Consider the following 27,922-nt stretch of genomic DNA (forward strand, 5'->3'; position numbering starts at 1 on the left):
GGGGGTATATTCACATTCATTTCCATAGACAGCTCAATGTCTCCTCTGCTGTGTCAATGAAGGCCTGTCACCTAACTCATTACAACTGTAAAACAAAGCCTGTGTAGCGAAGGGGAGTAGAGTTGCCCAGCTGGGACTCGAACCCAGACCTTCTGGGGTAGTAAACCGGGGCTCTGACCGCTACACCAAAGAGCCAGGCTCGTTGGCATGTTAGTCAGAACACACCCACAACCCTAGTGATGGTCACTCCATCACACTGCCTTCCCCTTCGGGAAGCGCAACCGTGCGCTTCACACACTCATGGTGTCCCTCACGCAACTGCCCATCATGCTTCTCCCATCCAGTGTGCCCTGTCATCAATGCTTCACCCATCACTGGGGTCCCTCACACCAGGGTCACCAATCCTGGGGGTCCCTCACATGGAATTACGGCTCACACACAATGGGTACGCTTCCGATGGCCTCACGGTACCATCCCACTTCTGACACCATTTGTAGCGAAGGGGAGTAGAGTTGCCCACCTGGGACTCGAACCCAGACCTTCTGGGGTTGTAAACCGGGGCTCTGACCGCTACACCAAAGAGCCAGGCTCGTTGGCATGTTAGTCAGAACACACCCACAACCCTAGTGATGGTCACTCCATCACAGCCTGGGGAGTGTTAGTAAACTCATCCCAACTGTCCCTTCTCTGAAGGTTTTTTTTATTGCTCCCAAACCCAAGTTAACTACAACAACTTGACTAGGCTTTTGATCCCTCTGTCTTTCAAGCACTTGTCGATTTCTCTATAGGATGTATTTACTCCAGGAGGAAAATGCGAAGGAAATCGTAATTCAAATCGCTTGAAAAAAAAAACGGAAATCGTTTTTAAAAAAAAATTGTTTACATTTCGGAAACTATGGCGGCCAAATTTAAACTAGGGCGGTGCGTCATAGTTTCCTCAATGTATGGGAAACACTGACTTTACTTATCCTCTTCGTCCTGGCTGGGACATAAGGCCGCAATCATACACTGTCACTGAACCATGTCTCGTGCTTTGGCCTTTGCTTCATCCCACTACAGCTCCATCCCCTTTAGCTCTGTCATCACTGTCCTTCGCCAGGTCTTCTTTGGTCTTCCCCTCTTTCTTTTCCCGATCGGGGTCCATCTCAAAAAGCTGCTACAGTGGTGCCTATAATCATAGAGGTTCCAGTAACTAGAGGTGTCATACCCATAGTAACTTCCTGGGAATCAGTTTAAAGATGGCGGCTGGGGTGATAGTTGCTCGAAATCGCTCGAAATACATAGAGATGTATGGGTGAGATTTACTTTTTCCACGATTTCCACGTAAAATACTGAGAAATATATTTCTGAAATAACAGGAAACTCTTCTGTGACTGTGGTTTATACCAAATCAAGTATTTTTACTCTGTAGTGAAATTGGCTGAATAAATTAAAATACATTTTAGAGCAGGACCATGACTTGAGTGTGGGAAACGCCGGGAGTGGTGGCGTTTTCACCCCAGTGGCCAATTGACGTCTGTATAGAGCAGTGATTCTCAAACGTTTTCAGACCGGGGACCATTTTGTCCACCAAAAAATATTCAGGGACCACCTATTAACTGAATTGACAGTTGACGGGTACTATTCGACACTGTTAATTTTTGATGCAGATCACTTACTTTTTATTCACATTTACAAGCCTTATTGTGGTGAAAATATGATTTCAGACATGTTTGGCTTTGCAATAATGTTACAAATATAGCCTTCAGCTTGCTTATCTTGGAAAAGTAGAAATCCCTTTGAGGACCACCTGAGCTCTGTCGCGGACCACTAGTGGTCCCCGGACCACACTTTGAGAATCACTGGTATAGAGGTCAATGGTAGAGGGCTCAACTGCGACACCTACTGACTGTTTCCCATAAAACAAGCTTGTGAATTTTCTTGAAGGCTTCCATATTCTTTGCTATAATATTGCATTAGTGTCCCACTTTCTGTCTTGTGTTGGGTGCGGAACGTGTTGTTCTGGTGAAAAGGTGTGTTTTTGATTCTTTGTTTTTTGTTTTTTTGTCACTTGACACTCCCCATTTAGTTCTTGGATTAGCCTTAAGGCATTATGGCTCACATGGAAAACATATGCAAATTGAATCCCCACTCTGGTCATTATCCATTCTTTCTTCTAATTTGAAAAAAACCCCGTTGTCTGAATATTAAACACCTACACGTATGTGTTTAAAAAAAAAAAAACAGGAACATGCTTTGTGCCTCAGCTGATGCCACTTCCTGTTTTGTTTTGAGCTACTAATTACAAAAAAGAAAAGGGTATGATCGTTGGCCAGATATTGGGTGGATTCCAATCTGCGGGCTTCCATCATCTCCTCGCTCACTTGCCTGCTTGTGACCTCACTGTCACTGATGACAGAAAATTAATTTAATACCTTGCAAAAGCACAATTCTAATGTCATTTTCTCATTTGCAATTGGGGTGGTGAATGAAAAACAGTCCCCCAAAAATTGTTGTGGCTAGGCTGACCGCTTTATTGTTTTTTCCACGGAGGCGGGGCCAGGAGGCGGGGTGAGGCCACAAGCACAAGTGAAGGACGGAAGTGTGCATATTGGAATACACCCATTAGCATTGAAAGCCGTCGCATTTTTGAGTAGCACTGAGGTGAACAGGGTGTGCTGTAGTACATTTCCCTCCACACGGTTGAGCTTTTATTATGACAGTGCTGAGCATCAGGGGTGTCACAATAACCGTGAGGTTAAAATTTCATATCGTGAAGTAGGGGTCGACCAAGGTTTTTTAATGGCCGATGCGATACCAATTTTTTTTTTCCATCACCCTTGGCCGATACCCGCTTTCCGATATCCGATATTTGAGGCCGATATGGGTAAAAAAAAAAAAAGGTTAAAAAATGACATATTTTCCAGGTCTCAGGTTAAAAATAAACATTCCTTTAACATTATCAAATTGAGGTAGAACTTGTAACATTTAAACACCCACTCTAACAATCAAGTAATGTCTAACAATCAAGTAATAAGTGTCTTGGTGCTTTTAAAAAAACCTGAATGACATAAAATAATAAATATTGCGTATCGGCCAAAACCACACGCGTATCGGCTAATACGATACACTTAAAATATGCAAATATCGGCCTGATACCGATACCGATATAAATATCGGTCTATCCTTACCGTGAAGATGCCCCAGGTGAGCCTATATTAGGGAAAGCTCTTAGCACAGCATGCAAATACTCATGCCATCTAATGGCCCTTTCCCTTTTTATATGCCCCTGTCTCTTTTGGTCTTTGTGCAAGTATGAGATCATGTTTATGGCACTGGCGGCCTCTTTGCTTTACCTTTTAGAGGGCTGGCTGTGTAAATATTCTCAGGTTATCGGCTATCTGTTGCCCTCTTGTCTACTGCTGTTTACTCGGTGTTGTCAGTGAGCCAGGGCTTGCCATTAACTTTTTTCGCTTGCCGGCCACTGTGGCTAGTGGATTTCCCGGGTCACTAGCCACCCAGCTATTCTACTAGCCACAAATTTGATCTTTTTTAACATGACGCTGCACATCTAACCTCAGAAGATGAGGTGCTCAAAGTGCATGGTGCAAAGCTTCCTACATGGAAATAAAACAAATAGAAACTGAGTAACTACATTTTTTCTTGAACTCAAACAATTGATACACAAGGCGCAAAGTGCAGAATATACGCTATTCTGATATGTCTTATCATAGAATAAGTTACCTGCCAAATTGGCTAGTGAGACTGAAACTGTTACTAGCCCCAGTCAAGTTGGCCGGTTGGCAGGTGCCAGTGTCGAGCCCTGCAATGAGCCCATTGAGTCTCATTGAGCCCGTTTATATGCACATCAAAAAAACTTTTATGATCAGGTTTTTGGAGTAACCGGTTTATTCAAGTGCTCATGTAAGCTGAATAAACTGTTTATAGCTATTGCAGTTATCGGTTTATGAGCGATCTTATCAGCACAGGTAGATTTTTAGCTAATAAACTGATTTCTCAAGAAATGTATCCAGCATAATCGTGTTATTATCAGTTTATTGACATTCTAGAATGATAAATAGCCAATCACAAGTCTTAAATTCTAGCTTCGTGTCACACACTTGAGTGGACCACAGGTAACCGACGGACTGCATGTAAACAGCAATAAACAGTTTACTCCAATAACCTGTTTATTGCGGCCATGTTAACAGGTTCATAGATGGCTGCGCGGGTGTGGCTGCAGCCTCCTGGCAGCAGCAGTGTTGATTCACACAAACACAGTTAATTTGACTCATACTAGGGAAATGACGTGTGTGTGCGTGTGCGTGTGCGTGTGCGTGCGTGCGTGCGTGTGTGTGTGTGTGTGTGTGTGTGTGTGTGCATGCGTGTCTGTGTGTCCATGGTGGCACTCATCTAAGGTAGCCTCCGAGGTCATGTCCATAGGCTGTGTGTGAGAGGACTGCAAATAGCTGTATTAAATAAAAAGAAGGCCAAGCAGCTAGCTCAGTATTGTTCACTATTTGCAGTTATATGCAGTCTGCATGTATGAAGGAGATGCCACTTGTATCCTTGAAGAGGCTGTAGACCAGTATAATTTTGGTATTTATGTAAAGGACACATTATTGCTTTTAAAACATTGTTTGGGGCACTGTATTTTTTTCTCAAATAAACTAATTGTGTGTGTGTGTGTGTGTGTGTGTGTGTGTGTGTGTGTGTGTGTGTGTGTGTGTGTGTGTGTGTGTGTGTGTGTGTGTGTGTGTGTGTGTGTGTGTGTGTGTGTGTCTGTCTGTCTGTCTGTCTGTCTGTCTGTCTGTCTGTCTGTCTGTCATTTAGGTCATCCTGGCCTCTGGTTACTACGCAGCCTTCAGGGTAACGCTGGTTGCTAAGGACCTAGAGGGTGTGTACGACGGGGCCGTGCACATCACAACAGACTATGAGGTAAAGTATGAGCACATGGTCCTGTATTTGACATATCGTAAATTCAGAGTTTCGTTTCAAAATCACTCAAGCGCCATTTTTTTGCTTTTTTTTTTGCTTATTTCAAATGACATAGACAGAGACTGTGACACCGATGAAGGCTCTTGCAGCCGATTCAATGTTTGAATAAAAAGAAAAGAAAAAGAAAGAAGAAGCAACTGAGTGCGACCCATTCCCTAACTGCTTTTCATTTTTGGAAATGAATGTTCAGAGTTCCTTTCTTCATCTATGTGTGAATTCTTGCCATTCAAATATTTTGAGAACATACTTTTAAAACCTACAGTATATGAAATGCCTTTTGCATTACAATGCCTTCTCTCCCCTCCTCTGTTTCTCAGATCCTCACCATTCCAGTCAGAGCCGTCATAGCGGTGGGCAGTTTGGCCAGTTCCCCAAAACACATCGTCCTTCCCCCTTCCTTCCCGGTACGAACTACACGCTTCCATCTAACCAATCTCTCAATAACATGGCTGCATATCACTGGTGTCTGTTTACTGGTGAACTTGTGATTATGTTTTGTTAACAGTGGGAAAAATGAGGACTTTGTTATCAATATATTTGGTTACTGTTGTACCTTATATGTAAACATAAGTTTGGAAAAGTAATATGATGTTTGTGAATGTTATTGTCCTGCAACAGCTTTGTGTTGTGGTCGTTTATCAGTGAGTTTGCATGCATGCGTGCGAACCTGTTGAATTTAAACCAGCTGATTTCCTGTTTGAATGATCACCTGGTTGGATTAGACGGGTAAAACCAGGTCCTTTGGAATATGCTCATCACATGTAAATGTGTTGGTGCTGTGGCGCAGCGTTCTAAGCCCCCTACATTTGGGCTTTCATGCCCACCCCATGGGGACCCCGGTTTGAGTCCGGACGGGGTCATTTCCCTAGTCCTCCCCCATCTCTCTCTCCCACTCATTTCCTGTCAGCNTCTCATACTGTCCTGTCAATAAAGGCATGGAACGCCCCTAAAAAATATTTTTAAATAATAATAATAATAAAAAAATTACCTTTATTGTGGTTTGTGCAGGGCAAGGTGGTGCACCAGTGCTTGAGCATCAGCAGTTCCTTCTCTCAGAGAGTGAGAGTGCAGCACATCGGCTCCCTGACAGACGACCCGCGCTTCTACCACAAGCGCCTCAAGAACAGCAGAGACGAGCTGGAACCCAAACGCAGGTCCAAGGTACGCAGTAGCCATTGGTTTTCAGCCATTTTGAATAAACGCCATTTATTTTTTGTGAATTCAATCTCTCAATACTTTTCTTAAATTAAATTCCACAGCTTAAGTATTAATTATGAGTTTTCCCATGCAAACAAGGGGTTCTTAATCACTCATTGAAATCTTCCCATCTTCTCTTTCAGGTGGCAAACATATATTTTGATGCCAGCTTGCAGTGCAGTAACCACTGTTATGTGGGCCTGCCTTTCCTGAGGAAATGTAAGTACAAGAAGTATGATGTGCTTTGTCCTATTCAGACGATTTTTTTTTTTTTTTCCTTAGGCCTTATTAGGAGAATTCCATAATAGCATTCAGTCTTCTCCATGTCTGCATTTTTAGCTGCAAAACTTATCTATACATGTTGTTCATACTAGTATATATTATTTCAGTATTGCTTAGTAAATATTCATGACAATATCAAATCAGGCAATATGCAGCACAATGAGCAGTTTCAATGAGCAGCATGGTTTCAATATCTACCCTGGGCACAATCCGACACAGTGCATCTTTAAGCAAGGGCTTGATTGATTGATTGATTGATTGATTGATTGATTGATTTCAGAAGTACACAAGAAAATAAGCAACCAGTTAAATAACTACAAGTACCATGTTTTGTGTGTAACTAAAAAGGAGTGGGATGAAGCCATTGCTTATTTACTCCCACCCCCTTATTTTTGTTTAAAAAAAAAAAAAATCAGGGCTTTTTTGGGTTGCCGGCGTAGTAACCCAGTTCCCTACCGTTGGGCCATGGTAGGGCTAGCAAGGGCCTTCGTGTCTTGTTGTGGCTAACCTGTTGTGCTGATGTCCTGTGCTCTTGTGGTGACCTCAGATGACCCGAAGCCCCATGGGCCCTGGATGCAGGAGGACCAGTGGGACGGAGACGCAGACCTGCACCAGATGCTACTCAGGACCTGGGAGCAGATCAGGGACGGCTCCCGCGACGAGTGAGTAGCGGCACAGCCCGTTTACATGCATACATACAGTGCACAGGCTTGCCTTCAGAGTCATAGGTGTGCTCAGTCCCCTTCGAAAGATGAAAAAGTGTTATTGTGGGTGCTCTTTGGTTCAAGATTCAAAGTCCAAAGTTATTTGAAATGAAAAAAACTTTTCTTCACCAAGGCACTCCACTTTGAAATTTGTAAGTCCTTAGTGGACATGTCATAGTAAAGACAGTTTTACCTTTTTGAGTGCCTTGGTGAAGAAAGGTGTTTTTCTTTTCAAATAACTTTGGTAGACAAATTCTCTTCAGGCACCTTGAGAGGTTATGTAATACCAGTGCAGGTGGAGGACAAGTTGAGAGTGCATGCAGGCGGCAGTCAGGTGGTTGGGGAGTTTGTTGTTAGGATAAAGTCACACGCATAATGATGACTGAATAATGACTTCTTGGCAGTGGAGTGGCAGTGTTTGAAGTCAACACTGGCTTGCGGAAGAACGTGTTCCATATCTGCAATGGTTACATTGTTTATTTTGTTTGTTTAAGCCAGGGATGTCCAACTCAGGCCCAGAGGCCAAATCTACCCCGCGGAGTCATTTTATTCGGCCAGCAAGAACATTTTAAATTGTGTATTACAGTTGGTGTATCACAGGAATATGAGTGGGCACAGCCTAATGAAGCAGCTCACACTCATAGGCATCACAATATAAGCAGCAGGCACATTTGAACAACCATATAGTATGATGGAATAGAGCGTGTGTGAAATCTAACTATGAGTATTAAGAGCAAGCACACACAATTGTAGTTCTTTTTTTTTTTTTTTTTTAAATTAATATTGAGTTCATCCTGCGACTTTGTTCCAGATTTTGATTTTGGCCCTCAGTCGATTCGAGTTTGACACCCTTTTGTTTAAGCAGTTATTGAAATCGATGACTCTTGGGCCCCGCAGGGTGGAGAGTGTGTTCGAATTGGACACTGAATTGCAGAAGAATGTGTTGCATATCTGCAATGGTTACTTTGTTTGTTTAACCCATTGACGCCTAAGGCACCTGCAAAAAAGGGTGCTGAATGCCTGAGCCCTTTTAAGGAAAAGCTGCCCTCAACCTATAAAAACCTAAATATCTCAGCTTCTGAAGCACATAAAAATATGCACTAAGTTGCATTTAAAAGCTAAGACCCTCATCTTTCATTAGAATGTGTTCGTTCATCTCAAACAAACAGAGATTTTGAATAAAGTTGTCTCAAATCTCATGAGCCTGAATGTTGCGTAATGCAGCTCCAGGCGCCAGGGCCAATGTTGCGCAACGCAACATCAGGCATCAATGGGTTAATCAGTTATTCATTGAAATCGAATACTGAATATCTTGTCTCTTGTTGCCATGCAGGGTGGAGGGTGTGTTCGAGGTGGACACTGACCTCCAGAAGAACGTGCAGGCCCGGGTGAGCGCGCGCATGGTGTGGCCGTCGCTGGTGCAGTCCTCACGCCACATCCTCTTCCCCCTCACCAGCACCAACAGCTCCTCGGTAAGCAGCACCACTGCCCACCGCCACGTGCAGCGTTGCCAGATATGGTAGTCAACCAGCCAAGACCTTACAATAAAGTTTTGATGGCATTTTTTCTTAAAAGTTGGCAACCACGCCAGAAGTTATCTGCATGGACTAAAATTTCAGAATCACCCGGTTGCCAACATAGAACTTGACGTCAGATGCGAAGGTCAAAAGGTCAACCACGGTCTAATAACAGTTCCATTTAGTTAAAAATGGTTAGAAGTTGTTAATAGTCGCTGGTGCAGTCCTCACGCCACATACTCTTCCCCCTCACCAGCACCAACAGCTCCTCGGTAAGCAGCACCACCGCCACGCACAATGTGCCGAGATTGCATCTTGTTTCTCTATTGTGTTAAATGTACTGTATCGGTAAGCAGCCCACCGTTGAAATCATACTTGAGTTTTTCTTTTACTCAGTCCAGACATGTAAAAGTTTTATCTTTTACCTGACATGTCTCGACGGTATAACTTTTAATCTTCATTAGAGTTATACTGTCGAAACATGTCAGGTAAAAGATACAACTTTTACATGTCTGAAATAAAAGAAAAACTCAAGTGTGATTTAAACAGTTAGACACAATGATCGTTATACATACTGTATGTCTCGTTTCCAGCCCAATTGGGCTGCTTAGGATGTTAGGATAGCCATATGCAGATAAAAAGCTTCAAAAACAGGCATTGCTTTTTAACAGATTCCTTTACCAAACGAAATCAACTCCCCACATCTTTTCAGACAGCATTCACAAATCACTACTACACTGTACCACATTGTTCATCACTGTTCGTCTCCTCAGTAACCTGTGACTCCTCTGGTTATTGTAGGAGGTAGAAGTATTACTTGAAAACCAGGCGGACGGGCCTGTCTACGTCCAGATCCTGCCCCTGGCTCTCTATCCAAACCCCTTGGCATTCGCCGAGAAGCTCTTGGAAAGGTAAACACGTCTTGTAGAGAGTTACTTGTGCACAATACCCTGGTGCTGAACAAAAAGATTACGTATTTTTTGAAAAAAGGTTTGCACACTCTTTTGGATTTTATCTGAGGAAGACCGAGAGGTCGAAACATCATTGCCATTGAATGAATGAATAAAAAGAAGAAAAAATTACGTAAAGAAGAAAAAATCCAAAGGAGTGTGCAAACCTTTTTTCAAAAAAAAGGTAAACATGTCACCACAGCAATGTTTTTGCTCTGCTTTGAAATGCATTTTTTAAATGATAGTTCGGTCAGCTGGATCCTATGAGTAAACGTGTGCATTCTATTCTTGTCCCCTGAACGTACAGGTTCCCTGTCAAAAACCTGCCCAGTATTGATACCAACACTTTGGAGTTCCAGATACACAGGAATCAGGTGAGTCCCCACTGTGTTCTGGTTCTGGTCTGCATAAGGCCAGATTCAGACTAGAGCGTGGCAGAACGACAGCGAGATGACTGATGTCTTTCTGCTCGCTACTTTGCCATTCATTTGAATGGGACATAAGGCTTTGCTTGATCATACACCGCATTCCACATTATTACGCAAATTACATTTTTTGCCATTTTCCCAAATAATCAATAGAAATGACAGCCGTCATAATTTTCAAGTCATCAGCCATTAGAGTACAATTAAAACGTTTTTGAATGAACCTTCCAATGATAACGGTATTTTTAAAAAAATAATACAACACTTAAAATGCCCAAAATGCTCTGTTCCAAATTATTACGCAAAACAGTTTTGTAGTGTTGTAATCCAAATTTCTTTCTTTTTTTCCCATTTACATCAAAACAGTTGGCATTTGGTACCTTCTAAATTTCCCATTTTTAATCTTTTTAATGGCCGTGTCTTTTAATGGCTGATGACTTGAAAATTATGACAACTGTCATTTGTATTGATTATTTGGGAAAACAGCGAAAAATGTCGTTTTCGTAATAATGTGGAATGCGGTGTAGATATAACTTTTATGTCTAGACCCTCAACAACTTCATGGTACCACTACCTAGAAAAATTAACTTTCAGTTCTTTATGCTGGCACATCATAAGTGTGTGTGTCTGTGTGTCTGTGTGCGTGTGCGTGTCCCCTGGTCTGATTGGCAGACGTCTCTGACGAGAACCAGCAGTGGCTTCACAGAGGGGCAGAGCCGTCCGTTCGTCCACAACCTGCACCTCCTCCCGGGGGAGTCGAAGGCCTTCACCGTGAGGTTCAGCCCCATCAGCAACAACACGCTCTCCTCTCTGCTCATCATCAGGTACAGAACAAGATGCTTGCACAAACCTCTCAATCAGGGCAGTCATGGGTGAGCGGTTAGGGCGTCAGACTTGCATCCCAGAGGTTGCCGGTTCGACTCCCGACCCGCCAGGTTGGTGGGGGGAGTAATCAACCAGTGCTCTCCCCCATCCTCCTCCATGACTGAGGTACCCTGAGCATGGTACCGTCCCACCGCACTGCTCCCCATGGGGCGCCACTGTGGGCTGCCCCCTTGCACGGGTGAGGCATAAATGCAATTTTGTTGTGTGCCGTGTGCAGTGTTCACTTGTGTGCTGTGGAGTGCTGTGTCACAATGACAATGGGAGTTGGAGTTTCCCAATGGGCTTTCACTTCACTTTTTTTCTTTCAATGCTCATAAATGCAGTTTATTTAGTGTATGACAATAAGTATCTGAGGACTCTGATGAAGACGCATGTCGAAACGTTAGTCTTTCTGCACTCAAAAAATAAATAACAGAAAATAGACATCCGTGTGGCACCAGATTCTTTTTCCTTTGTACTTATTGTTTAGTCCTGCTCTGGTTGCACCGTATTGTTAATTTAGAAGCGCGGAGTGAGTATAAGTATCTTGTCTCTATTAAATGTATTGAAAAGCCTATGGGCTCTTGAATCCAAATGAATCCAACTCTTGGATCTCTCTCTCTCCTCATTCATTTTCCTGTCTCTCCTCCACTGTCCTGTCAATAATAAAGGAAATAAAGCCCTAAAAAGCACATTTTTAAAAAATGGTTTGTGTGTGTTTTGTCATTCAGGAACAATCTGACGGTGTTGGACCTGCTGCTGGTGCAGGGGCAGGGCACCTACGAGAGCCTGAAGATGGCGGGCAAACCTCCCGGGCCAGGCAGCTCACTCCGCTTCAAACTCACTGAGGCGCTGCTGCGAGACTGCTCAGAGAGTAAGTAGTGCAGCATGCTGAGGACCACGCCAGGGCCTTCACTTAACCGCCATAGACTTCACTTAACTGACATAGACCAGTAGATATTGAGTATAGTCTTGTCTCACTGAGGCGCTGCTACGAGACTGTTCGGAGAGTAAGAAGTTCATCAAACACAAGCAGGAAATCGGAGTGCTTCTGGGTCTTCACCTTTTTTTCCGTGGTGCTCATCAGTGTAGGGGCTCTCAAACTTGGTCCAGAAAGAGAAATTCTGAGAAGAAGGCCATAAGGACCAAAACGCGTAGGCATTGTAGCCAAATTAAAAAAAAGTAAAAAATTGTAACCTTGAGTGCCTCACAATTTCTTTATCTGGACCAAGTAAGTAACGCATGCCGAAGACCACACCAGGGCCTTCACTTAACCGCCATAGACATAGACATAGTACATAGACCAGTAGACATTGAGTATAGTCTTGTCTTTTTAGCATGTGTATTGCTACAATGGAGAGTTTTTGTCCAAATGCAGTAAATACATTTTCTTGTAAGATTGTATGTTAATATAGAAATGTATTTCTACTTAATTAACGTTATTGTGCATATGATTAACGGATTATTTTTTTTGTGATCAACTCTTTATTACGTTCAAGGGGGGTTAACGTCTTTTTAAATTGACTCTTTTTTCCCCCCCAGAAGTGAAGCTGAAGGAGCCCAACTTCAGCCTGAGACGATCCTTTAAGGTGGAGAACACGGGCCGCCTCCCGCTGCACGTCCAGACCATGGAGATCAACGGATACGCCTGCGAGGGATACGGCTTCAAAGTAGTCAACTGTCAGGAGTTCGTGCTGAATCCAAACATGTCCAAAGATATTGTTATAATGTGAGTGTGCAGTAGTGACTACTTACCATGCAATATCGTCAAATTAATGATTTGTATGCAATAGCCTTTTTTTCTAAGGAAGTAGAATTGTGGCTGTTACTTGGTTCTGGTGTTCAGACAACAGAAACTAAACTTTAGTCGGTCATCAATTGTTGGCTCGTTTTAAATGCCTGGCTTGCCTATTCATTTCAAAATGATTTGAGTGTTTCTGATGTTTTATTGCCTTTTCATCCAAGGTTAGGCATGTTCTTCTAAACTTGTATTATACAAGTATTGTAGGAACTAGGGATGTTAATCACCGCCTCCATGATTCAATTCATTTTTTCAATTACTTTTCCACTTATATTATGTTGCACAATTAATATCTAGGGCATTGGGCAGGGGACAGCGATTCGATTATAATACCTCGTTCATCTTGTGACAAAGACTTATCATGAAATGTGTCCCATTGTTGTAGTGATATTGCTGTCAAATTTGCAGGGAATGCAATATCCATCCTTAGACCGATACTTTGGAGGGATTGTTGTTCTCAGTTTCAGTGTTGGTGTAGTTACTACACGTTGCCTTTATAGGGCAGTATTGTACATAAATGCTCATTTTTTTCCCCTCCTTTCAACCCATCAGGTTCACTCCAGACTTCACAGCGTCGCGTGTGATCCGCGAGCTGCGGCTGTTTTCTGGCGGCGGCTCGTCGTTTGCATTCGTGCTGAACGCCTCGTTGCCGTACCACCTCCTGGGCACCTGCTCCGAGGCCCTGCCACGCCCCTCCTGGGAGCTGGAGCTCTACGTCATCATCTCCATCATCATGAGGTAACCACGCCAACACATCTTATAGTCAATACAACTACTTCATCAAGACCATCATCATGAGGTAACTGCGCCAACACATCTTACAGTCAATACAACTTATACATCAGTACCACATCATCTCCATCATCATGAGGTAACCACGCCAACGCATCTTAAACCTGATTCGCACGGAATAAATGTTATCTATGGACCCCTGGTAATTCGCAATTACACATTGCACCAGTAAGGTGAAGTGTGAAGGTTCAATTAGCAGGGTTAGAGCATAGTTTTGTTCAAAATTGTACAATGCACACAACATTAGGGCTGCACAATTAATCGAAAAATAATCAAAATCATGATAAAATAGTGTAATCGAAGTCGTGATTTTAATCGTGATTTAATCGTGGCAATAGTGACCTACCTTTGAGAGCGTCCTTGAAGCCAGAACATACTGACAGGCTGTGTTTCTGGCCAAAAATCTGTTCACCTAAGTTTCATGCTATTGCCTTTACATAATTATTACAAAATATTTTATTTTGCTCATCCCATATGTAATTCATTCTTGATTATATTTCATCTTGTTGTAATTTAAAAAAAAATCTGCAGAAATCAATAATCGGGATTAATAATCGTGGTTATGATTTTGACCCAAATAATCGTGATTATGATTTTTTTCCATAATCGTGCAGTCCTACACAACATTATGGGTGACGTATCGGAGTTCAAAAAGGAGAAAGTCTTGGTGCGCATGTAACTGTTGTGTCTTTGACCGAGACAAAGCCAAACCCATGCGCGTAGGTCCGCGCACGCGCACACACACTTACACACACGCGCGCACACACGCGCGCACACACACACACACACACACACACAAACCTACAGAACAACATCTAGCATTAATCAGGCTGCCATCTCTGATTTCTAATGTGTTTTTATTAATTTTCTGTTTTCCGCAGCTCCATGTTTCTGTTGGTGCTGGTGACTGCATACCTGGAGGCGCTGGGGATCTGGGAGCAGTTCAAGAGGCGGCTGTCCTTCGAGGGAGCCAACTCCAGCATGGAAACGGGCCGACCGTTTGACCTCAGGGAAATAGTCCGAATTCATAATGACTCGAAGTAAGTTGGGCCTACTTTGGTTGGGACGTTCACTCTAGTTTGTCTTTTCTTCTTGATTTTTTCCCCCATAATTCATGCTGTCCTTTGATTTTACTCAAATGGAGTCTTATATATTGCCCATATAAAATGATCAGAATATGTTGTGTTGCATCATTTGTTACTCAAACAGCATGAGGCACTTCTAACACCTGCAGCAAATTTGAACAAGCCACAAGCTGTTATAAAAATGTGTCATCCATCCCTCTTGACATGATGCTTCATGGCTTCTAGCTTGTATCATATTAGCTAGTCTCACATAGAGCAAAAGCTTGATTTTGAAACTGAATTTTTGCCTTTTTGAAAGCTCTAATGATCATACTGACCGCAACCATTTGTCTCACAATGGTGTCTACAACAGCAACACAACATTAGCTAGTCTCACAGAACATTAGCTAGTCTCCCATAGTACAAAACCTTGATTTTGAAACTGATTTTTGACTGAATTGCTTTGACAGCTCCAATGATCATGCCGACAGCAACCATGTGTCTCGCGGCGGCGGTGGTGTCTACAACAGCAACACATCATCCAAGGGGGGCGGTAGACAAAGCGCAGGCTCATCTCACCACCACCACAGCAACAGCAATGGCCACCTCGACCGCTCCTCAAAGGGCGGTCACGGCAAAGCATCTATGCAAACCGCCCCAGCCAACACACACAGGGGCCAGGACAGCCCCACGGCTCCGGGGCCCAGCACCAGCCGCAAGGGGGGCCGCGGGGGCTCCAAAGGGGGTCACAGCCAGTCTCAACAGCAGCAGCAGCAGACCCAGGTGGAAAACCCATATACTTAAAGTGTATATGTACTAGGGCTGGGCAATATGACGATATATATCGTTATCATGATATAAAAGTGTATATCGTGACCTTTCTCCTATATCGTTTATATCGTTATAGTAATTTCTATCCATTTTATACAATTGAATATAATTTAATTACATTTCATGTTGTCACAATACACACTATAATTTTTTTTACATTTGTAAGCAATGACTTTTGTGCATGGCCCCTGTTGAACTAAACTAAATTAAACTACTTTTGTTGACTATACTTATTACAAAGTGTACCATTTTCGTCAATTTAAAGTGTACTACTACTACTAAAGCAGTACTTCAGCACACTTGCAGAACACTTGAGTATGCTAAATTGGCATCGCTTTCAGACGGCCTTAAGTGCACTACAAGCCTGAAAAGTATGGTTGGCTAAGTGTACTCTCTTTGAGAGCGACTTAATTACATCTAATCTATTTTAAGTACACTTTAAATAATTATATTGTAAACATACTTTTTCTTGGCACAAAAAGTATGAGTGCACTTTTAACATGCACAACAAGTACACTTCAGTCATGTTTCTATTATACTAAATTAAAACCACTTTTTCAGAATCAGAACCAGCACCAGGGCCAGACGGGTCAGGACAGCAGCAGTACCAGCACCAGCCAGCGGCGCTGCTCAGACGATTCGGACTACAGTAGTCTGGTGGAGGCAATGGACAGAGATCTGGACCGACCCGAATCTCCGGCCACAACATCAGATGTGTTTCTAGAGCAAGCCCCATTGGTACAGGCCACACAGAGCAAAGGTATGGGCCACTTTTGTGTGTGCATGTCCTTGTCCGCGTTTGTGCATGCTTGCATAATCGACAAAATAGTTAGAAGAAATGGTCAGTCGGCCTCTCCTCTCTTTTCCATCGGTTGGCTCGTTCGTAATTAAAATACAATTCACTTGGTCCATTTAATTCCCAATTGTGAAGTGGTAACACAAAGTTTTCAAAGTGGAATTACGTTTTATTCTGAATTAAATTTAGTTAATTAGGAATTAAATGTAACCGAGGCCATTGACGTTCTCTATGCATTTGTTTCCCTCAGCCTCACATTCTAAAGGGAAAACCCAGCAGCAACAACAACAAAATCAACAGCAACAACAGCCGCAGCAGCAGCAGTTGAATAAGAAAACGAAGGCCCAGAAGAAGCGTGAGGAGAAGGAGAAGAGGAGTAAGGGGAGCAGCAGCAGGCCTCATGCGGTGGAGGAGGAGATGAAGCTGCTGGATAACGACGACAGCTCCTCAACCACCACCGAGGCCTCCAACCCTGACACAGAGGCAAGCAGCAAAGAGGTATCGTTTTATCGTATTTATGTCTTTATTTGAAAGCGATGGTAAAGAGATGACTGGACACCAGTGGGAGAGAGAGTTGGGGTAGAGGTGTCTTTTTAATAATAAGAAAAGTAACACTTTACTTGAAGCCCATTCTATACTGCATTATGAGCGTATTAATAACAAATTGTAATGTGCATCATGATCAGTCACAGTCATAAGTCACACTGTCCATTCCACTAACAAACTTCCTTGAAGATCGGATGACTGAAACATTTTATTAAAGTTTGTTGGTGGAATGGACAGTGTGTGGGAACCCCACTGGGATAATATCCCACCCACCTGCCCAATTACAGAGGTGTGCAAAAGCGTAATTTTGAACGGACCTTTTTTCCTCCCTCACAGGAGCCAGTGAATAATAAAAAGGGTCGGGCCATGGCAGCAGAGAAGGAGAAGGACGACGCAGCAGAGCCCCAGTCCAAACCACACAACAAGAAGGCCAAACACACAGAAGCCACAACAGACTCAAAGACTAGGTAAAAATGTCTATTTCTGGAAATTCAAAATGGCTGACAATTGGGAACATTCCCCTTTTCATGTATTAAAAGTGCAATTTACTTATACTTAGAATACTTAGAATTTGATGATGGTGGTACGTAGGTATTCTTGAAAAGGTAACATGTGTAAATGGGCAGCATGAATTCTAGAAATAAACAACTAAAAATATTAGAGTTTCACCTTTAACTGGGCCTATTCAGCTGTCTCCACTGTACTACCAAAGCCCACCATGAAGGTTCATGTTGGGGGGGAATTCAGGTCCTGATTGGTGGGACCAAGTAGGTGCCTGTGGCGACAATCTTACAAGGACCAGGGGTGCGCTTCTCGACAACATCGTTGCTAACTAAGTTAGCAACTTACTTGGTTGCAATGCGTTTTCCCATTGGAAACCTAGTTTCTAACTGGTTAGCAATGATGCTCTCGAGAAACAGCGCCCAGGATTAGACAAACTCATCAGACAAAAATATTTTTGGGTGCTAGGCGGATTTATGTAGCATAACGGGCTACCTTTCTGATGTAAAATGTTGTCATCCTTTTGATCTCCTTTACAGTTCATCATTAGAGCTTCCATACGTGACCCCTCTGGAAACCAAACAGAGGAAGAAATTCCCAACCAAGAATCTGATGCAGCAGGCCCTCACCAACAATACCCCCAAACCCAGACCAGCACCCAAATCAGCAGCAGGTCAGTATATACATGTTATAAAACACAAAACACACACACACACACACACACACACACACACACACACACACACACACACACACACACACACACACACCAATAATACCCCCAAACCCAGACCAGCACCAAAACCAGCAACAGGTCAGTAACACACACGCACACACGCACACGCACACACACGCACACACACGCACACACACGAACACACACACACACACACACACACACACACACACACACACACACAACAACAACAATACCCCCAAACCCAGACCAGCACCAAAACCAGCAGCAGGTCAGTATACACACACGCACACACACGCGCACACACACACACACACGAACACACAAATTGTCTGCTTGTTTCCGTTTGCAGACATTGTAATTTGCCTTCCCAATCAAAGCATTGCTCATCATTGCTCATTGTTTTGAGACATCAGAGTAGCTTATCTTTTAAAGTATTCTGAATATCCTTGCATACAGCCGCTGGTATAACTTGAAGGAAGTCTCACTGTGAACCGCTGTCTTGGTGCAAAAGCAGCTCCTTCAGTGTCGCTTATCTAAAAAAAATTATGAATCTGTTCGCTCGCCCATCACCAAAGACCTTGTAAAAACAAGACCTTGGAGTTGAGCACACTGTCTGAAAAGGGGGGGAAAAAGTGTTATTCTGTTGTCTTATTCCCTCCCCATGTTTCGGAGTGAGAGGTCCGCACACTTAAAATCCTTTTTGTTCTTCATCAGAATCTGATGAAGACTGTTGAGGTCGAAACGTAATCCAGCCATGACATAATAAAAGAAAACAAAATAGAATTTTGAGTGTGCGGACCTCTCACTCCGAAACTACAGTCAGTCTTTGTCCTGCACCTTTTTCCTGGGATGTGCACAATCTTTACCTTCAACTTATTCCCTCCGCAGCCACAGAGGAGAAGTTGTCGGAGTTCCGCTCGTCTCCGCTGGGTAAGATGTTGTCGTGCAGCCCCATGACGGACCTGGCCACCAGCAGCGGCTCCGAGGGCGACAAGGACTCCTCGCCCCCGCCAGAGTGGGACTGCGTACCCCTACACAAATGCCCCCAAAGTGAGCAACACCTTACCACTGACAAAAACAACAGCAACACCTTACAATAGATACAGTACTATAGGGGAGTCATGGTTAGGGGTGTGTTAAAAATATCGGTATTGGGATATATCGTCATGGGCCTCTTCACGATACGCGTATCGTATCGGAGGAGTCAGTATCGACACTTCATTTAATAGCATAAATAGAATTTTGAATGCTACACGGCAACTGCCAGACCTTTCGTTTTGTGAAGGCAGTCTTTTACATTCACATACAGTGTAACTGTTGCTCTACAGAAAAAGTAGCATTTGGTCCTTCATGTCTATTTTCTAAAATAAATGAATAAAAAAAAACAAGCTCTAACATATTGCGATACACATGGTACATCGGGAGGAGGTTGGCGATACCCACCCCTAGTCGTGGTTAAGCGGTTAGGGCTTCAGACTTGTTGCCCAAGGGGACATCAGGGATCTTTAAATTTACACCAGCCAACCTACCAAATGCTGGCAAAATTTCAGTTTGGCTGGTAGAAAAGACCAAGTTACTAGCCAATTTGATCCTTTAGTGGGTGAGTGTGTGTTTGGCTAGTAAGAGAAACATCTACTAACCATTTAGGCTGGTGATAAAAAAAAGTAAGTTAATTTAGAGCCCTGGATGCAATTCAATAGGAGAGTCATGGGTAAGCAGTTAGGGCGTGAGACTTGTAGCCCAAAGGTTGCAGGTTCGACTCCCGACCCGCCAGTTGGTGCTCTCCCACATCTTCCGCCATGACTGAGGTACCCTGAGCATTGTACCGTCCTGTCGCATTGCTCCCTTGGGGCGCCATTGGGGGCTGACCCCTTCCGCAGTTTAGGCATAAATGCAATTTCGTTGTCTCTCTCTCTCTCTCTCTCTCTCTCTCTCTCTCTCTCTCTCTCTCTCTCTCTCTCTCTCTCTCTCTCTCTCTCTCTCTCTCTCTCTCTCTCTCTCTCTCTCGCTCGCTCTCTCTTTGTGGTTTTGGACATGAGTCTGTCTGAATTGTTTGGTCCCCTGTTCTCCTCTCTCCCCTGCAGCCATCGACAGCCTTCAGCAGATCTCGCTGCAGACCTTGAATGCGGACCCCTTCCTCAAGCGCTCCAGCCACGGCAGCTCCTCCTCCTCCTCCTCCTCCTCCTCGGCTGGGGCCGCAGGGGCCTCCTCCTCCTCCTCCCTGTCTCGCACCTCCTGCTGCTCCCCGCCGCTCCCCTCCTCCCCCAGCCTCAACCCCCGTGGCACATACAGCAGCGTGGTCAACACTGGCGGGTACGGATGCAACACTGGACACAGACACACTTACTATTTTACATTTTGTGGCCCAGCCATGGCTCAGACAGGGTAGGGCAGGGCGCTGTACATTCACTGTACAGTCTATTTCAAAGAAAGAAAATTGGGGAAAATAATTCTATTTTATAATATTTCACAGAAAGTGAAATACTGTATAGACCCCCTTTGACTTTTATGTGCGACTGCTGATCCATTTATGGAGTTCAATTTTCGATTGATGCATCGCAACATTGTCATCCACTTTTTTTGCGCTTGCAGCGAGTGTCCCCCTAAAGTCGCCACTGGAACGAAGAATAAGCTCACCAAGTCCGTGTCCCTGCCTGGTCAAAATGGCAACCCCACCTTCGCCGCCGTGGCTGCTGGCTACGACAAAAGCCCAGGTGAGCTGAGCTACTCATCTTCCCAGATGAACACAATCCCCTTGGTAACACTTAACTTGACGCCGGCATCGTACGTATGACATGACAGTGTCATAATAGTGTCAAAACAGTGTCACAACAGTCACGAACGAGTCATTAAGTCTTCCGGTCATGAAAAGTTCACATTGTTAGGCCTGTCTTTACCATAACCGAATTTTACTTAATGACAGTCATAAAATGTTTTTGATATTGACATGATGTTAATGACACATGCATGACTGGGTATGATGATGATGACTGCTTATGACAATGTTATGACACTGTTATATCATACGTATGACATCGGCGTCAAGTAAAGTGTTACCATCCCTTTTTAGTGGTCCGTCTCATGTAGCCTGGGAGATGTGTGTGTGTGTGTGTGAAATATCACCAAAATTATTACCAATGAAAAGAGTTGTGCCTTCAATGTCCTTTTGTCTGTTAGTTCTGTACACATTATGTTTTCTTCTATATATCTTCTATTCATCACTCATTGTGCATCGTTAACCCTTGTTAACATTAATATTATTGCATTTGTGTGTGTGTGTGTATCTTCTCAGGAGGCAGTGGTACAACCAAAGCTGCCGTTAGTAGAACAGAAACTCTGGGCAAGGTGTCTCACACGACATCGGTGGACAGTGATGGATCTGACAGGTAAGACCCACCTTCCTGTTCCATGCTTGTGTTTGGTAAAAGTTATCATGCAATCAGGGCGTGTTTATACATACCCAGGTACTTTGATAAACGAACATGTTTCTTCTCCACGCTTAGCAAAATGCATGTATTTTCGTTCACATCAAAGACAAATATCGAGAGCTGTCATAAATACTTTAAGCCTGTGCGCAGTAAGGAGAGTGCCATTCCAGTTTATCTCTGGCTTATCTCCGGTTTATCTCTGTTTATATTCAAACGCTAAACGGAATTTTTAAAAAATGTCCACTTTTACCTGATTAAAAAAAAAAAACTTCGTTTATAGAGGGAAAACCTCCGTTTGTTTATAAACGAAAGGCACAATCGAAGGGAAAGGTCTACGTTTATCAAAATACCCGGGTATGTATAAACAGACCTCATAATGTTGCTGTTGGTCTTGTAGTGTCATCAGTAATGTGGATATTGATGATACGGTCCTTTATAAATAACTGTGATGAAGGCAACAGAGAGGATAATACCAGAGTTTCTTTAAGTATAGAGATATGCCAACATAATAGGTTTCTATGGACACCTAACGCGACCAGGTTCCGGTCTGCCTAAAGGGCCGTGTCATAATGCTCCTACAATGAATAGAACAGTCCTTAGGTCTGCCTAGGGGGGGCCATAATAGAACCAGGAAACAATGGGCCAATGGAACCTCTCTCTCTCTACTCTCTCTCTGATAATACTGTAGGTGCAAAACTAGAGATGCACAGGATCCAAGATCCGGTTCCAGATCCGGCAGGATAATAGGGTTTTTCACAGGACCCGGATCCGGTAGCCGAGGCTTTTCAGTCAAAATAGTTTGAGCCAACGTAATAAAAAGGGCCTCGTGTGCCAGTAGGCTATGTGTTTCAACCCTTTTGTAGGATCCGGTATCCGGTTCCAGATCCAGCAGGATCTTAAGCAGTGGATCCGGTATCCAGCAGGATCCTAAAAATCTGGATCCGGTACATCTCTATGCAAAACTAAAACTTGTGCCTCTATGGACTTCATCTATGTACTGTACAGTACAGCGTCGCCAGAAGAGAGCAGAGAGAGAGAATAATTAAAGACTCACTCCATCCAGTTAACTCTCTGCTCAGACATAAGCACTGCACATTCTGTACAAGCCGAGGCTCTGTAGATTGGACAGTATCACCAGAGAGACTGGAGGAGAGGTATATAGTCATAGAATCTCTCGTATCACCACTAAAAAGCAAAGCAAGGCAACAAAGTGAACCACTGTGGGTCGCTTACTTTTTCATCGTTTCAATTTTATTTTATTTATTTTTTCTCGACATCGCACCTTGGGGGGTATATTAAATATGGTGAAGTGGGGGAAAAAACAGACTTAAACCTACAGGAAGTGGTAAACCTAATAATGGATATAACTGAAGGCATCGTTTAGTTAAGGAAATGAGGACTCCAGGCTCTTCTATTAGATGATTTATATCTTCCACAAGGGTAACTTAACCTGGTTTACTACTGAAACAGCTTCTTAGTATACCCCTCTGGTAACACTGATGACAAAACAAAACATCTGAACAGTCTCAAGGATTTTTTCTGAATCTCTCTCATTTCTGTATTGTAATGTAATATGTCTTCACAATGTCTGTCATTGTTTTGTGTTTCATATGGACTCTGTGAGCATGCGCAACAGTTCCAATGTGTCAAATGGCAAATGCACAACTTCGATTTTGACGTTTGAATTTTGACAATTTTTTTTCTTCTACCTGTATTGGCCATGATTTAGCCATAGCTGCTGAAATGGCAATAAATGTAAACAATCAAATCACTGACGTTTGACGTTTGACTTTTCAGCACTGGCTTATGGAGCCCCATCAGTAACGTCAGCAGTCCGGGCTTCAACTCTGCCAACTCCTTCTCCGCGTTTGGGCCCAGCAACACCTTCAACCTGTCAGGAGGTAAGCACAATCTGGAAACAGATGCCTGTTGTGCCAGGCTCAGCTGTTAGACCCATATTATGTATCGAGTAGGTGTCTTTGAAGCGAATTTTTACTACTGATCCACAAAAGTCTGAAAACATGTTTCATTGCAAGATGCAATGCAAGATGAGGGTCTTAGGGTTTAAATGCAACTTATTTCATGTTTTTATGTCCATCAGAAGCGGAGGTATTTAGGTTTTTATAGGCTGAGGGCAACTTTTCTTAAAAAGGGCTCAGGCATTTAGCACCCTTTTTTTGCAGGTGCTTTAGACATCAATGGGTTAAGCCAACTTTGTTGTGCCATGATAAATGTGCATCTGTCAATCCAAATGAGGAGGTAAAAATGTGTCTTTCAGTATGTTTAAATGATGTCTGAAGATATTTATACCGGACATGAATATTAAAACTGTGTGTGTGTGTGATTGCAGTGTTCAGTGGGATGACGTCCCCCAAGAGCAGCGAGTGCCAGCCGGTGCAGCAGAGTTGGTCTGAGTACGGAGGCTGCTGCCCGTCCTCCTCGCCCTCCTACTGGGCCGCCGCCCCCGGCACCCCCACCGACCCGCTCCACTCCTGGCCCTCAAGCTCCGGATCCGGACCCACCACGCCAACCACGGTACGGTACCAGACCAGCACATACACACACGCAGCACCATACACACACACACACCCAGCGACCCGCTCCACTCCTGGCCCTCAAGCTCCGGATCCGGACCCACCACACCCACCACGGTACCAGTACAGCACACACACGCGCAGCACCATACACACACACACACACACACACACACACACACGTACAGCACACATACACCGACCCGCTCCACTCCTGGCCCTCAAGCTCCGGATCCAGCCCCACCACACCCACCACGGTACCAGCACACACACACACGGCACACACACACGGACAAACACACACACACACACACACACACACTGACCCGCTCCACTCCTGGCCCAGCAGCTCCGGATCCGGCCCCACCACACCAACTACGGTACCAGAACCAGCACAAACACACACGCAGCACCATACACACACACACACACACACAAACCCAGCGACCCGCTCCACTCCTGGCCCGGCAGCTCCGGATCCAGACCCACCACACCCACCACGGTATGCTACCAGACCAGCACACACACACACACACACACACACACACACACACACACACACACACACACACCGACCCGCTCCACTCCTGGCCCAGCAGCTCCGGCTGCGGGCCCACCACGCCCATTACGGTACCACACCAGCACACACACACACACACAGGTGTTATCCACACACACACACTCACACGTACAGCACACACACACACACCCACCGACCCCCTCCACTCCTGGCCCACTAGCTCCAACTCCGGCCCCACCACGCCCACCACGGTACCAATACACACACACACACGTACAGCACCATACATACACACACAATACATGTGCCACATACACACCTATAGCACACACGTGCCCAATAGCCCATTCATTGTCACAATTTAGCCATCATGGTGGTGTGGTACGCTACCAGCACACACACGAGCCCCATACACACGCACAGCAGCACGCACACGCTCAACAGCCCATTCAGTTCAGTTTATCACCACAATTCAATGTCATATAATATTACAATTATCTATGGTCTCTATCTATGGTACACTACCAGCACACACGAGCCCCTTACACATGTACAGCATACACACGCCCAATAACCCTTTCAATTAAATGTGTTGATCTTCAACGTGCAATATCACCAGATTACAAGATGTTACGCGCAATATCACAATTAACCATGAACTAATGGTAGGTACACTACCAGCACACACACACGCAACATACCCCATCGAGGTCAATATTCAAATATTCAGTTCAACTATCACAATTCAGTGTAATATTACAATTGTCTATGGTCTCATGACACACTACCAGCACACATGTGCCCTATAAGCACATTCAGTTCAATGTATTGTTCTTCAACATGCATTATCACATTTATCCATGGTGGTATGGTACGCTACCAGTACACACAAGCCTCAAACCCCATTCAATTCAACATGTTCTTTAACATGCAATATCACCAGATTACTTACAAGATGTTTTATTGTTACATACTTAAATACAATGAAAAGTTGCTCAAAAAGGTTCCCAAAAGAAAAACGTAGGAGGAAAATGTTGTGATTATCATTTGTTTCCATAATCGTACAGCCCTATCATCATCTAAACCTGATGTTTTGGCTCAATGCTCTCATTGGTTTAAAATATATTTAAAAAAGACACAACCTAACATGAAACTACAACCTAACCATGAAGCCTACAACAGCATAGGGCAGGGGTGTCAAACTCAGGTCTGGGGGGCCAAATTCGGCTCGCTGATCCATTTTATTTGACCCGCGAGATCATTTCGAAATGTGTATTACAGTTGGCCAACATACACCATTTAATATAGAGAAAATGTGACTTGAAGCCAACATTTTGTGCATCACAGGAATTATGAGTGGCTCCAGACTAGGCACATACTAGCACAATAAGTATACTATATAATGAGTATACAGTATATGATGGGAACATATTATTTGCCTAGCTTTAAGTCTACTGTATGCATAATTTCAGTGTATTCAGTGTAAATATTGAATTCACCCCGTGGCGTCATCCCAGATTTTGATTTTGGCCCACTTTGAATTTGACTTTGACACCGCTGGCATAGGGGATACTAACAGTATAAAACACTCTGACAGATGCAAAGGCATATTAGGTCTGTCTCAGCCAGTGGTCCTCAAAGTGTGGTTCAGCGAGTCCAAGACAAGTAACGGGTTGTATTTGTAACATTAATTATAAACCCGTTCAACACGTGTTCTTTCACTACAATAAGACATGCCTGTAATGTAGGGCGAACATGTCAATCCAGTTGAGAGGTGGTCCTTGAAAAATAGAATAAAATGCTTTTTTTTGTCACTGTTCACTTGTACAAATTACATTATGCATTGCAAAACAATTTTGAGACAAAGTGGCCCTCTGTCTGAAGATTCTTTTTAGAAGTACTGACCTAAGTTACAGTCTGTGCATACTAACATCATAAAACCATTATTTCACACAAAAGAAATCTTTTTAGCTATTCCTCTCCTGAGTCTCAGCCCCCACCCTTCTCTGCCAGTTGAAATCGTATTAACTCTGCCTGAGCTAACTGACCTAAGTTGTAGAGTCTGTGCATACTAACATCATAAAACCCTTATTTCACACAATTTAAAATCGTATTAGCTCTTCCTGAGCTAATTAACTGAGTCTCTCCCCCCACCATGCTGTGCAAGTTGAAATCGTATTAGCTCTCACGAGTAATAGTAATTTATTTGTCGCATACAACCCTAGCCTTAGGCTAGATTGCAGTGAAATGACCGTAACTCCATATGTGCAAAAATATATACATTACATAAATAAATTATACATCATAAAACAAAAGTAGACGATTTTCTTAATTCCTGATCTAACGGAGTCTCTCCCCCCCACCGCCCGCTCTTCTCCACAGTCTCTCCCCCCACCATGCTGTGCAAGTTGACGATTTTCTTGATTCATTACATTACATTACATTACATTGCATTTGGCGAACGCTTTATAACCAAAGCGACTTTCAAAAGAGGACATAATCAAGCCAACATCACAAGCAAATACAAAGTGCACAGGAAAATATACAGAACAACAAGTGCAGTTGCAAAGAGGGCTAACGGTCTCTCCCCCCACCCGTCTCTTCTTCACAGTCCATCCTTGGCAGCAGCAGTCTGTGGTCGACCGGCGTCCCGTTCAGCCCCTCCATCTGGTCCACCAGCGGGGACACCTTCCCACCCCCGTCCTCATCGCCCTCCTCCCCCATCTCCGACCTCATGGGTGGGGGTGCCCCCGACGGCAGTGGCAGCCACAGCCACAGCCACAGCCACAGCCACAGCAGCGGTGGTGTTGGTGGTGGCATCCCCCCGGCCAACCTGGCTGTGGGGAGCGGCCCCGTCCCGGGCCCCGTCTCTGGCGTTGGAGTCGGAATTGCCCCCGGAGTTGGAGTTGGCGTTGCACCCCCCATGGTGGAGCTGAGTCGCGCCTACAACCCCTGGAGCATGTGGAGACCCACCCTGACGCGCCGCAGCTCAGAGCCCTGGCCCAACCCCCCCGACACGGGCAACTAAGAGCAGCCAGCGCACAGGACGGGAAACACCACACCACACCACACCACACCACACCACACCACACCACACCACACCACACCACACCACACCACACCACACCACACCACACCACACCACACCACACCACCCTCTGGCCATTTTTAGACTCAAGACATACAGGGTATTTCTCAAAACCTAGTGCGCACACTTCCAAGTGTGCTCAGCCTAATTAGTCACGCCCAGTGATTGGATACTCCATAGAGTTCACCAAATCACTGGGCGTGACTAATTAGGCTGAGCACACTTGGAAGTGTGCGCATTAGGTTTTGAGAAATACCCACAGTCAACTCAGCTACTTCAAGGGGGTGTATTAAGAAGGTGGTTCAGGAGTAAACCAGGTTAAGTTGAGAGGTAAATAGTCTATTAGAAAAGGCTCTTCTATTAGATGATTTACCTCCTAACTTAACCTGGTTTACTCCTGAACCA

At 44.1% G+C, this 27,922-nt stretch overlaps 1 protein-coding gene across 1 annotated transcript in view; it reads left to right on the forward strand.

The window, feature by feature from the left end:
* The window catches only part of LOC134459583 (transmembrane protein 131-like), a 58,078-nt gene extending 30,564 nt beyond the window's left edge, over positions 1 to 27,514 (forward strand). The window contains exons 18-42 of the mRNA XM_063211936.1: positions 4,813 to 4,917; positions 5,295 to 5,381; positions 5,986 to 6,138; positions 6,318 to 6,393; positions 7,004 to 7,118; positions 8,494 to 8,632; positions 9,479 to 9,588; positions 9,935 to 10,001; positions 10,725 to 10,876; positions 11,648 to 11,790; positions 12,459 to 12,645; positions 13,270 to 13,455; positions 14,391 to 14,549; positions 15,044 to 15,353; positions 15,966 to 16,164; positions 16,451 to 16,698; positions 17,083 to 17,213; positions 17,787 to 17,920; positions 18,836 to 18,997; positions 20,032 to 20,260; positions 20,540 to 20,661; positions 21,240 to 21,333; positions 23,173 to 23,276; positions 23,726 to 23,910; positions 27,041 to 27,514. Of these exons, the coding sequence (XP_063068006.1) occupies positions 4,813 to 4,917; positions 5,295 to 5,381; positions 5,986 to 6,138; positions 6,318 to 6,393; positions 7,004 to 7,118; positions 8,494 to 8,632; positions 9,479 to 9,588; positions 9,935 to 10,001; positions 10,725 to 10,876; positions 11,648 to 11,790; positions 12,459 to 12,645; positions 13,270 to 13,455; positions 14,391 to 14,549; positions 15,044 to 15,353; positions 15,966 to 16,164; positions 16,451 to 16,698; positions 17,083 to 17,213; positions 17,787 to 17,920; positions 18,836 to 18,997; positions 20,032 to 20,260; positions 20,540 to 20,661; positions 21,240 to 21,333; positions 23,173 to 23,276; positions 23,726 to 23,910; positions 27,041 to 27,457 (4,014 nt within the window). The 3' untranslated portion in view covers positions 27,458 to 27,514. The remainder of the gene's footprint in view (positions 1 to 4,812; positions 4,918 to 5,294; positions 5,382 to 5,985; positions 6,139 to 6,317; positions 6,394 to 7,003; positions 7,119 to 8,493; positions 8,633 to 9,478; positions 9,589 to 9,934; positions 10,002 to 10,724; positions 10,877 to 11,647; positions 11,791 to 12,458; positions 12,646 to 13,269; positions 13,456 to 14,390; positions 14,550 to 15,043; positions 15,354 to 15,965; positions 16,165 to 16,450; positions 16,699 to 17,082; positions 17,214 to 17,786; positions 17,921 to 18,835; positions 18,998 to 20,031; positions 20,261 to 20,539; positions 20,662 to 21,239; positions 21,334 to 23,172; positions 23,277 to 23,725; positions 23,911 to 27,040) is intronic.
* The last annotated feature ends 408 nt before the right edge of the window (positions 27,515 to 27,922 follow it).

The sequence above is a fragment of the Engraulis encrasicolus genome, chromosome 12, assembly GCF_034702125.1.
Source record: "Engraulis encrasicolus isolate BLACKSEA-1 chromosome 12, IST_EnEncr_1.0, whole genome shotgun sequence".
NCBI lineage: Eukaryota > Metazoa > Chordata > Actinopteri > Clupeiformes > Engraulidae > Engraulis > Engraulis encrasicolus.